Below are 12,057 nucleotides of genomic sequence, written 5' to 3' on the forward strand. Positions count from 1 at the left end.
TATAGTTCTTTGGTTTATTGAAACTTCCTGTTTCTTCCAGAAAATACTGTTAGCATTCTTCTGTTTCTTTCCTCATGTTCCTTATTCATCAATTAGGCCCTGCTACAAATACAAAAGTTAAAAGTTAATATCATTTTTCTATTGCATTAAATAGCGCTTTGGATTTATTATATTTAGTATTAGTGTAACAAAAGTGGGGAAACCAGAATCAGGACCAGTTTTGTCTAGTTATGCTGTGGTGTCCATGAATACCATCAGACATGGAATATATAAAATGCTCACCAAGCATTTGTGAGCAGGTTGCCCACCTGTATTGCTGTATATGTTGACTTTTATACCCCATCAGGGATGCTGTTCAAGCAGGGATTTATAGACAAACTTGCTAAATGAACAATGTACAAAAAGCTGCCATTCATACACTGGCACAGACTTTCATTCAACAGTCAGTTCATAGTACCAACAGGAACATTTCTGAACCCATCCTTTGCCCGTAATCCAGATAATGAATGTTAAATAAAACCCTATGTAAGAATTATTTGATGAAGAGTCATTTCGAACTGTCTTTTCCCTATCCTACCAAATACCTGAATTGCTTTTAAATTTTCTTTAAAAATGATGGCTCAGAAGTTGATTGACTTTTTAGAACATATGCTCTAAAAACTTCCAACTCTGTTATTTAAATATACATTCAGTTTCAGTACCTCTCACACTACTTCCTCATGGGATAAGCAATGCTATGCAAAGAGCAAGAAGTAGAGAGTGAAGCAAATGAAAATCAGAAGGTAAAATGAAAATCTAACTAAATCTGGTTTACACAAACACGGGAGACCTTCAAACATGGGTTTGAAGGTCTCCATACCTTCAAACCCATGCTTTCACCAGATCATGCATTGCCTTTTGTATTTAAAACCTCTAATTTATCTATTTTTCATGATTCAGTTCCATTCAGCTCTTTGTGAAGACTGAGTTTCTTTATTTTCCCCTTGCTCTCAACCCATTTACCCTTTCTCCATATATTCCTTTTCTGATTTGATTCTCACCCACTTGATTTATTACAAAACATCTCAACTTTGCTCATACTGATTTCTCACTTTCATATTACTAGATTCATCAGCCTTTCATTCTTCACCACATAAGAAACAATAAATAATATTTTATTTTATTTTATTAAATGTATTTGCCACCCATCTTACCATAGGGCAGTGACGGCTAACCTTTTTGCCATCGAGTGCCAAAAGCGGGGGGAGCGCAGGGGGGAGTCATGCATGCATGTGCCCACACCCATAATTCAATGCCCCCTGTGCCCCGCCCCCCCATGCATGTGAACGTGACCACACCTGCACTTCCCCCGCTTTTGGCACACAACGGCAAAAAAGTTACCGGTGGGCCCAGTAGGCCTGTTTTTCACCCTCCCCAGGCTCCAGAGGCTTTCTTGGAGACTGGGGAGGATGAAAACGGCCTTCCCCAGTCCCCCATAGGCCCCTCTGGTGGGCCCAGAAGGCCTAAAAATCAGTTGGCCTGCATGCACATGCATGCTGCAGCTGAGGTAAGACAACACTCGCGTGCCCACAGATGTGGCTCCACGTGCCACAGGTTCACCATCACGGCCATAGGGTAACTCTCAGCAACTTACAATATCAAAATAATCCATTCCTACTGTGTTAGGGAATTAAAACAGGTCACTTCGGCAAATTCAGTATTACCAACAGTCATACAAGTTTGCTTGTAGCAATGTACAGGTAGTACTCACTTATTGACCATTCAGTGACTATTCAGGGTTATGACAACACTGAACAAGGAAACTTGTAACCAGTCCTGAAAACTGGCCATCATAGCATCCCCATGGTCACACAATCACAATTCAAGTGCTTGGCATCCCATAGTCATACAATTGTCTTCTGAGACTTTCACAGCCAGCTTCTGACAAATAAAGTCAATGGGGAAGCTGACAGGAAGTCACAAATCATGGTCATGTAATGTTGCACTTAATGACCCATGGTGATTCACTTAACAACCTCACCTGGAAATGAAAAACTACTGTTGTAAGTAAGGAGTGATTTTTCTCCCTTACAACTGTGTTGCTTGGCGATAGAGTTACCAGTCTCGGTGTGTTTAGAAAATGAGCACTAACTGTACCCATTTTCAGGTGACATATATTGATTTTGTATGCAAAATAAACCTTATACCAATACCTTAAATATCTACTTCTTCATGAATAGTTAGTTTTCTATCTCGGTCCTCCTCCAGTCATTCTGACGATCTTCTAGTTCTATCTCTTTGGCTCTGGAACAAGAACAAGATCCCACTATGAGGACTGATCATTTAATAACTCCTACCATTCTACACAAAGTTGATCAAGATCCTTATTTTTTTCAGCAATGCAATAAAAGGTGTTCAAGTTCATTTCCATTTCTATCATTTTTGATTTCATCATCATTGGCATCCTTCAGTCTTAAGAGACTATGGTATCATGCTCTGGAAAGAGGTCCTAAAACAGCATCTAGTGTGACTAAAAAGGCCAATTCGAGAGTGGCAATCCCTTCCACACTGACGGCAGATACATTCTGTCCCCTGCCCAGCCCCCAGATTTCATTGCTTCCGGAACTGCCTCTTTGCTTCAGCCTGCCGAACAAGTGTCTCTTCAAATTGGAGAAGGCCGTGCTGCGTCTTTAGCCTCCAAGCTGAACGATCAGAGGTCAAGGTTTCCCAGTTGTTAATGTCCATTCCCAGGGCCTTTAGGTCCCTCTTGCAGATATCCTTATATCGCAGCTGTGGTCTCCCTCTGAAGTGCTTTCCCTGCACTAATTCTCCATACAGGAGATCTTTCAGAATCCGACCATCAGCCATTCTCACGACATGCCCAAGCCAGCGTACACGTCGCTGTTTCAATAGTGTATACATGCTAGAAATTCCAGCACATTCCAAGACTGCGCTATTTGGAATGTTGTCCTGCCAGGTGATGCCAAGAATTCATCGGAGACAGTGCATATTTTTGATCTATGCACCTATTAACTTGGCCAGTTTTGAAAACCCTGCCTCCCATGAGATTGAAATATGCTTTTCTTGGTGAGCATGTAAGTCACGCACAAAATTTTTTGTCAAAAAATAGGTTGAGGTGTGGTATAATGTCCCCTGGAGTGATTCTTCCCTCTAATATAGGTAATTCTCAACTTATAACCAAAGTTACAATGGCACTGAAAAAGTTGCTTATAATTGGTCCTCACACTTACGACCTCTTCAGCATGACCATGGTCATGGATCAAAATTTAGCCACTTGGCCACCGGCATCCTGGGGTAATGTGATTGCCATTTGCGACCTTCCCAACCAGCTTCTGATGAGTCATCAGGGGAAGCCATCTTTGCTTAATGGCCACATGATTCACTTAAGAATGCAGTGACTTGCTTAACAACCATGGGAAACAGGTTGTAAAATCAGACACAAGTCATTTAACAGTCCCCTTGCTTATCAGTGGAAATTCTAGTCCCAGTTGTGGCCATAAATCAAGGATTATCTGTATATGACAGCCCTTATTCTTCTTGCCTTGAGAAAACCACTGAAACTTAGCTTTTTAGCCAGATATTGAGGTCCAGATGTGTGGAGTCTTTTAGTTGTTTAATTATCAAGTTTAGGTCACTTTTTATATATTGGAGTGTTTTAATGATGTAGGTCATTCTTTTTTTGGATCATTCTTCACAAATTTGTTTATTTATTTATTTATTTTATTTATTTGTTCAACTTGTATGCCGCCTTTCTCCGAAGACTCAAGGCGGCTTACAATGCATTTAAAAACCATATATAAAACATTAAAAGTTAAACCATTAAAAACAATTAAAACCCATTCACACTATTCATGGCCGCCCACATTGTTGTGTGCCACCCACATTATTAGAGTTGAATAGTCTTATAAACGCAATAAATAGAATAAGAAATGGGATATGAAAACAGTATCAGGAAGCAAAATAGGAAATATACAGCTTTGTACAGCTTTGTACAAATGTACAGCCCATGAATGAATATATCACAGCAATAAAATGTACAAATGGTTTAAGATTAGGATTGACTATGATTGTCTTATCTCAGTTCAAAAGTAAAAAGTATAAAAGGCCTTCCTTCCTTCCTTCCCTCCCTCCCTCCCTTCGTTCGTTCCTTCCTTCCTTCCTTCCTTCCTTCCTCCCTCCCTCCCTCCCTAAATTCCTTTCCTTTCTTCCCTCCCTCCCTCCTTCCCTCCCTCCCTCCCTCCTTTTCTTCCCTTCCCTCCCTCCCTTCCTTCCTTTCTTCCTTCCTTTCCTTCCTTCCTTCCCTCCATCCTTCCCTTCTTCCCTTTCCTTCCTTCCTTCCTTCCTTCCTTCCTTCCTTCCTTCCTTCCTTCCTTCCTTCCTTCCTGTAAAGATTTCAAATCAGCATGAAAGTATGAAAGTATGCTTAGAAGTTATTCCATCAAAGCCTTTCACTAAGGATAGTATAAAAAAGATTAACTAACCTCAAACCAAAATAAAAATGCATATGCAAGGGGTAACACAGCAGTTTAGCTCAGTAAGGGACATATGTATGCTGGAAAGAGAAAATCTTCTGACATCCATAAATATTCACATACATACAGTACATATATCCTCACCATTGATGCAAACTGCCAATTCTGACTTACATGGTCAAGAGTTCAGCTTCATAGCGCGTTAATCTGTTCTTTTCCAGTACTAGTTCAAACCATTCATGTAATAATTCAGATTCATCTTGCGTGCTTGACTCTGTTTAAGAAATTTTTTAAAAATGCCAGAATTAGTTTTTTTCCCCATCCCAAAAATTGCATCAAGTATAGAGAAGTAGTGCTGATTAAAAATATCTTTTTCTAAAATACTCCCAGTTGCATTTTCTAAGCATTTTCAAATATTACAGCTGCTGAACTGAAAGCTAGCAGTCCCAAAGGTGCTTTTTTTTTTCAACTGGACTTTCTGGTTTTTCTTTGAAGACGTTTCTTCCAAGCTGAGCTGAAGAACCTTCTTGGATGAGAAGCGACACTTCTTCAAAGAAAAGCCAGAAAGTCCAGTTGCCTCTTGGAAAAAAAAAAAAACCCACACCTTTGGGACAACCATGACCTGGATGATTGAGAATCTCCATAGACATGAAGGCTAGAAGACATATTATTAAAAAATTAAAGTCCAGTTTTGACCTCAAAAGGTTGTTTCACACAGCAGCATGCAAGTGCTGTTATCCAGCATGGGAGCCAGCAGAAAACAATGCTGGCTTAACAAGGAGCTGATCACATTTTCAGGAATGAAGCAGAATAGAGGTCTTGTCTGCACCGGAAAAGAGGGTGAATTAAGAGCCCTAGTGAAGAATGTCTTCTTTAGGACTAGCTATGACCATGTCTCTATGGGGTTGGAGACATGACACCAAAGGAGCCGGTCTCCTCCTCCTTTTCCTTCACTTCTCCTGCCACCAATGGTAAGAAAAGCAGAAGACAAGTATGGGAGAAACAGGCCTTCTGCTCCCTGTTCTCCAATTGTACAAAATGATCACTCTAAGAAATTAGACCACTGTTCTTCGCTGCAGCTATTTCCCATTTTTCCTGCCATGTGTGGCAGGAGAAACAACTTGCCACAGACCGACCAGTTGGCATACCTTTTGCTGAAAGGGCAAAACCTGCTACTTTTGAAGTGAAGCAAAGGGGTGGGGGGGAAGGGCTGTAAGGCAGAGACAAGTCGAAAATAATATTGTGTATTCATGTCCAGCAAGGATATACAGCATATAAACCCGTACTCTCACTTATTTAAAATGCTTTTTTTCCCAATAGCTTCCAAGACTTTTCAAACCAGATTTTTGAGAAACTCTCAAGGATAGCATGAAAGCAGAGGATATCCTATGGTTTGTTTCCACCATCTGTATTTCAAAGATTATCTCTGGAACATGTTATGCATGCTTAGTTGTTCACACAACCAGCCCCTGCATTTTTGTAAATGCTCAAGGGTTTGTCGCATGGTCCCACCTCAGTCTGGGACACTTCCAATTTGTGGTTTATAGTACAGCCAAAATACAACCTTATACTGATATATCACATTAGAAACCTGTACTTTCAGTAGCTCTCACACAAAGTGGAGATGGATAGAACAATAAAGTGAAACAACCAGATTTCTCTTTTGATATCCCATTGCTAGTGATGGAATATGAACCTTTATAAAAGCTTTAGGGAAACAGGGATTTCAGAATTCAGCTGATGTTCTAGCTGTCCTAAAATTAAGTTGCACAGAATTTAAATCGGTGCCTAAAGGAGAGGCTGCTCCAGAAGCACTTTAAAAGAAAAAAAGGAACAGACTGATCACAATTAATCTCATCCATGCCCCAGTAATAATTAATGGTATTCATAAGGCTAAGATTATTTGAGGTTTTTCTAATGCATACGTGGTTGTTGCTCCAGTTGTGATCCTCTTAGACACATTTTACTCAGTGCCTTTAGAGCACTTTATTTCACCCTCCATACTCTCTTATTCAGTCCAGCAGCTAATGAGTAATTCCCCCTAACAAAAGAGCCTTTCATTTCACTCTCACACAATTATTAGAGGGGAGTTACATTAATGTCATGGAAGACTACTGTTTGCAGGCCTGTCTCTAAATTTGGTTATTAAGAACCTTTGCAGCTCAATAATATTGCTTAACTGTGATGATTTTCTAATTACCATAATAACACCTATTAAATCACTTGAACTCCATAAGCACAGCCCTGCCTAAATACAGCTTAATCTAATAAGACCTGGTTATTTATTAAGCAATAAAGTACTATATTTCTAAAGGCTGAATGAATGGAACCGTAAGAGCTGTAACCATACATTAACAACATAAACATGGTTATAAGCAACGTCCCCAAATTAATAATTTTCTAAGGTTGTTTGCCAAATCTACGTGTAAGGTTGACAAATGAGAACTAATCAGTCCCTCTTTTAGAACACCAGCTTCTGTCAATCAATCAATAGAGAATAGGAAAAAACTGACCCTTAAAGGAATTAAATTACTAATGAAGGGAATGGAGCAGAAATCTTCCATCTCCCAAGCCATGCCAAGTAAATAATGGCATAACAATTTAGCAGGCCTAACAAGAAGTCTGTACATTTTTGAATGCCACAAATATTCAGTTCTTAAGACTTTGGGGAAGCTTAACCCATCGGTTCCATCCAAATGAGAAGCCTTGGTTTCAGTGGTGGGTTGCCCCCAGTTCGCACTGGTTCTATAGAACCGGTAGTAAAACCGGCGGAAGGCTCCTCCCACCGACCCCGACGTCATCAAAATTGTGAGCGCGCGCATGCGGCCCCGTTGCAAACCGGTAGTAAAGGTAACTAGAACCCACCACTGCTTGGTTTGCTTTTTGTTATAGTAGATAGAAATGCTTTTGACAAAGACTCTTGTAGTAGGTCTTCATATTATTTGCTATGGTCTTCTTGTTTGGTGCCCTTTTATAAGAAACTGTTGCTACCATTGACTTAGTGCAGATGGAGAAGTGAAATTCCAGATCAGGAAGAATGGAGATGATCAAGCACCTCTGATGTATAATTTACAAGGTTGCATATGAGCTGGAAAGATCAGCACAATTCCATTCCAACAAGGTACTCAGAGCAAGCAACCAGCCTTCCTGGGGGAAACGTGGAATATGGCCAGCTCACAGCAAGAAATTTATGCTGAGCACAAGGCAAATCTAAAGTCTCTCTCTCACAAGACAAAATGCATGATGAAGGCAGGAATTTTTAAAAGGTACCACCTGCTGTGGGCTGAAAAGTAATTTGGCATACTTTGGAACAATTAAGTAACTGTTTGCTCTTCCAGCCATCTGTTAAAAAAAAAAGAAGAAGTACCATTGCTGTGCAATGAAAACCAGTATGCTATCATGTCATGCTTTAGAGCATGAGCTCTAAAGCTGCTAGAAAACATATTCAGTCCTACCTATGGCATCATCAAATTTCCTGTGCTTTAGATGTGCTGGTGCCAACAGTGATGCCCAAAGGCATCCTGATGCCTCCGGGCACTGCACTTCGTTCTGCCCACTAAGACAGGGGTCTCTAACTTTGGCAACTTTAAGACATGTGGACTTCAACTCCCAGAATTCCCCTGCCAGCATGGTCCACAAAGTTTTCACGTTTGGAGAGCCCTGCACTAAGCAAATGGTCTCCAGTGCCTACTCAGAACTCTTCTTCCTTCTCCCCCACTCCTCCCCCCAGTCTTTCTATAATGTAATGTTGGTGTCACTGAAGGGAAAGGTGTCTTCTTAGGAAGGGAGGAGATGTGAAAGTAATAAAAGTGAAAGAGGGAGAGGGTGACTGAATGTAAAAGAAAATAGTTCCTTCACCTTTCTCTTATTCTTTTTGATACCAAAGTATAATTTGTACTGGTCTTCAACCACTATAAATCAAATTGATTGATTGATCACAAGTATAAAGTGCTAGAATTCTACCCTCTTTTAAATTTTGCCTCTTCTGATAGAAATGTGTAGTTATATGAGATATGCTAAAATAGCCCATAAGAATACAGATTTACAGTCACTTCCTGAACCAAGTAATCTATGGATCTCGTCTATTTAAGAGGAGATCAGTGGTGGGTTGCCCCCAGTTCGGATCGGTTCGCAAGAACCGGTAGTAAAACTGTCGGGAGGCTCCACCCACCAACCCTGATGTCATCAGGAAGCTTCTGTGCCTGTGCAGAAATGCACACGTGAGCGGCCCCGTTGCAAACTGGTAGTAAAGGTAAGTAGAACCCACCCCTGGAGGAGATCCTTCAATAATACTGGTCTGAGATGTAGCCAAAATTCCTTTTCCATTCCAGTATCTGTTTGTTTCAGTGAGTAGATTTAAATAATGACCTGCTTTCCTGCATTCATTTGGGGGGTGGGGGGTGGGGGAGCGGGGAGGGAATTGGGATTAGCTGTCCAAGTTTGCTTGTTTGTTTATTTAATAATATTTATGCTGCCCATCTCACCTATAAGGTGACTCTGGGCAGCTTTAAATTGATCACTAAATAATCATGAGCAGTGGATAACTGAGCTTGATTCTGGATGACTTCATCAATATGTCTGTGTTGATATTTTCGCACCAATATAGAAGTGAATTGCCATTTTCTTTTAATTCCCCAATCTAGCCTACGAGCTGGAATTTTCTTGTGGCCTCTCGAACACTAACTAAACTGCCACCTACTCTGGCTGCTCACTGGTATTAGGTGGTTGGGCATCGTCCTGTATATCTCAAGATTAGCCATGTTGTCCCCAACAATCATTATATTATATTATTATATAATATTATTATATTATGTATCATATATTACATTATATGATACCAAGGCGGAAAGTTGTCACATTATCAAAAATGCCCACAAGCCTAAAAGTTTCCTATATCCTATTCTATTCCAATCTATTCTAGGAGGATAAAAAGTTAAATGCAACTGAATTTTCTTACAACTTCTCAAACAGCTTCAGGAGGGCTGGCATATTCTTCAGATCACAGATTTTTCTGTCATTCTCACCTGCTTCTCCTCGTAGTTCCCTCTCCAACTGAACACCATACACCTCAAGAGCTCTCTGTTTCTCTTCCACTTCTTCCAATAACCGTTGGATAGCCTGGACAAACGAATAAATAAATCTAAGAAATAAAATCTACGAAGTTGCTACTCTGGTATACAGATAGTCCTCGACTTACAAACACAATTGAGCCCAAAATTTCTGTTGCTAAGTGAGACATGTGTCTTGCCCCATTTTATGATCTTGCTTGCTACAGCTGTTAAGTGAATCACTGCAGTTGTTCAGATAGTAACATGGTTGTTAAGTGAAGAGAGCCATGGTAGTACAGTGGTCTAAGGCACCCTGTTATTAAGCTGGTTATTAAGACCAGCTGCCTGCAATTACTGCAGGTTTGAATCTCGCCAAGGCTCAAGGTTGACTCAGCCTTCCATCCTTTCTAAGGTAGGTAAATGGAGGACCCAGTTGTGGGGGCAATAAGCTGATTTTGTATAAATATACAAAAGAATGAAGGCTATTGCTTAGCGCATTGTAAGCCGCCCTGAGTCTCCGGAGAAGGGCGGCATATAAATCAAATTTTTTTTAAAAAAAAATATGGCTTCCCCATTGACTTTGCTTGCCAGAAGGTCACAAAAGGTGATCATATGACCCTGGACCCTGTAATGGTCATAAATGTGAGTCAGTTGCCATATGAGTCATTTTGATCACATGACTGTGAGGATGCTGCAATGTCTTAAGTGTGAAAAATGTTGTCGTAAGTCACTTTTTTCAATTCTATTGTAATTTTGAATAACACTAAATGAACTATTGTAAATTGAGGACTTCATGGCTCTCTATTCAATGAGACCAGAGTGTCAAACTCACATCGTCATAACAGCATCACATGACATATCGAGACTTTTCCCCCCTTCGCTAAACCAGGTGTGGGCGTGGCCAGTGTGTGATGTATCCAGCCTGTGGGCTGGGAGTTTGACAGCCCTGAATTAGACATTGACTCATTATGATGATACTGCTATTTTCCTAACTGTTACATGGGAGATATGGGAACTAAATATAGGTTAACATGTTTCATTAACATACACCTTTGGGTGTTTTTCTATGTCTCTATCCCAAGAAAATATATTTAAACACAGACTAAGACATATATAAGTTTCTGCTGTCAAATATTGTCAGGAACCACAATAGTACCAACAGAAGTGCCTAACTGTTCTTTAGCAGTCATGCAACTGTGATAATAGCTACAATCTATTCCATCAGAAAAAACACTAAGATTGCCCACAATAACAGCACACATTTATAAATAAGAGTCTGGTTGAAGAGCTTCTAAGGCCCACAAATTTTGTCAGTAAAATGAATTGATGAATATAAAGCCATCAGTCTAAGAAAAAAAAATTAACACAGGTAAAAATGAAAATATATAAAACTCAAAAGAAAGAAATTAATATAAAATTTTGAGACCTGTGGAGAGATAGATATTGCATAAAGAAGTACAGAACTGGGCAACCAGTTTGGTTTAGTGGTTAAGGTTAAGGAACAAAGATACTGTGAGTTCTAGTCCCACTTTAGGCATGAAAAACTGTCTGGGTGACTTTGGGCCAGCCATTCTCTCTTAGCCCAACTCATGGTATCATTGTGAGGAAAATAGGAAGAGGAAGGAGTTTGGATTAGTGGCGAATACCTGTAGCTTGGGTGTAGGATAAGGGTGAAGGTTTGTTTTCTGAGCTTGTGGGTTGGTTTCCAAACATTTCATTATTAGGCTAGCTAACATCTTCAGCAGAGTTTAGGGGATATCAGTGTCACTGTTCTTCTGTTTATAAGGGCGTGAGTGTGTCAAGTGAGGGTCTTGTGATGCGTAGGTGTGAGTCATCAGTGAGAGGTCTTGTGATAGGGAGGTTACATCAGGTCAAGGTCATTGGGAGGTGAACTGTTAGCGGGGGGGAGTTACATGGGTTGGTTGAGGGTCAGTGCTGTCTCTGGTTGGCTGTGTGGTTGATTTGCGTTCTGAGGGGTTTGTAGGCTGATTGTAGGTCAATATGTCTGTTGATAGAATTGCTTGTGGAGTGCGAGGCTTCGCTGAACTCATGAGCATGATGGATGGTACCATGGCCAAGGAAGGAGGATGGGGTATTAGGTATGTTTACCACATTGAGTAATTTATAAGCAATAATAAAGGTGGGATAAAAAACAAATAAATAAGTCTAGACATGGAGCAGATAGAAGAAATGACAAAGAGAGGTCTTGTTCTCTACCAGAAAATGTCTTCAGGATAGGTAAATAAAAATCATATCAAATTTCTTGTAAAGAGAACAGTGAAGGAACATATGGCTCCACTGAGCCATCTCCGTAAGGACATACTAAGCATTAATGAAGGGGAATATTTTTGCAGTTTCCCAATAATATGGCAGAAGGCAATGCATCCAAACTGGCCAAATATTTTACTGTCGAATACATTACATGAAGGGTAAGAAACTAAAATACCTGTGCTTTGTGAAGTCTTTTTAGTTCCTTTTGTTTAACCAGTTGCTTTGTTTCTTTTGCCAACTTTTTGTTCCTTCTAAGAGTATTTTTA

The 12,057-nt window shown here is 40.1% G+C and overlaps 1 protein-coding gene across 1 annotated transcript; it reads right to left on the reverse strand.

The window, feature by feature from the left end:
* On the reverse strand, positions 1–11,271 carry LOC148116487 (F-actin-monooxygenase MICAL2-like). The gene is made up of 5 exons (XM_087878698.1): positions 11,167–11,271; positions 9,497–9,590; positions 4,647–4,746; positions 2,193–2,283; positions 1–102 (listed from the first exon to the last, which is right to left on the reverse strand). The coding sequence occupies exons 1-4, from the start codon at positions 11,254–11,256 to the stop codon at positions 2,220–2,222; spliced, it is 348 nt and encodes a 115-aa protein (XP_087734824.1). The 5' UTR covers positions 11,257–11,271; the 3' UTR covers positions 1–102; positions 2,193–2,219.
* Between the last annotated feature and the right edge of the window lie 786 nt (positions 11,272–12,057).

Source organism: Pantherophis guttatus, chromosome 1 (assembly GCF_059756535.1).
Source record: "Pantherophis guttatus breed Tessera chromosome 1, ASM5975653v1, whole genome shotgun sequence".
NCBI classification, from domain to species: domain Eukaryota; kingdom Metazoa; phylum Chordata; class Lepidosauria; order Squamata; family Colubridae; genus Pantherophis; species Pantherophis guttatus.

Excerpts from the sequence above, each read along its gene's own strand:
- LOC148116487 (XM_087878698.1), bottom strand. The coding sequence starts at position 11,256 with ATGTTAGCTAGCCTAATAATGAAATGTTTGGAAACCAACCCACAAGCT. Across the intron at positions 9,591-11,166 it reads ATCCTACACCCAAGCTACAG|GCTATCCAACGGTTATTGGA; the intron begins GTATTCGCCACT and ends TCGTTTGTCCAG. Across the intron at positions 4,747-9,496 it reads GGAACTACGAGGAGAAGCAG|AGTCAAGCACGCAAGATGAA; the intron begins GTGAGAATGACA and ends TTTCTTAAACAG.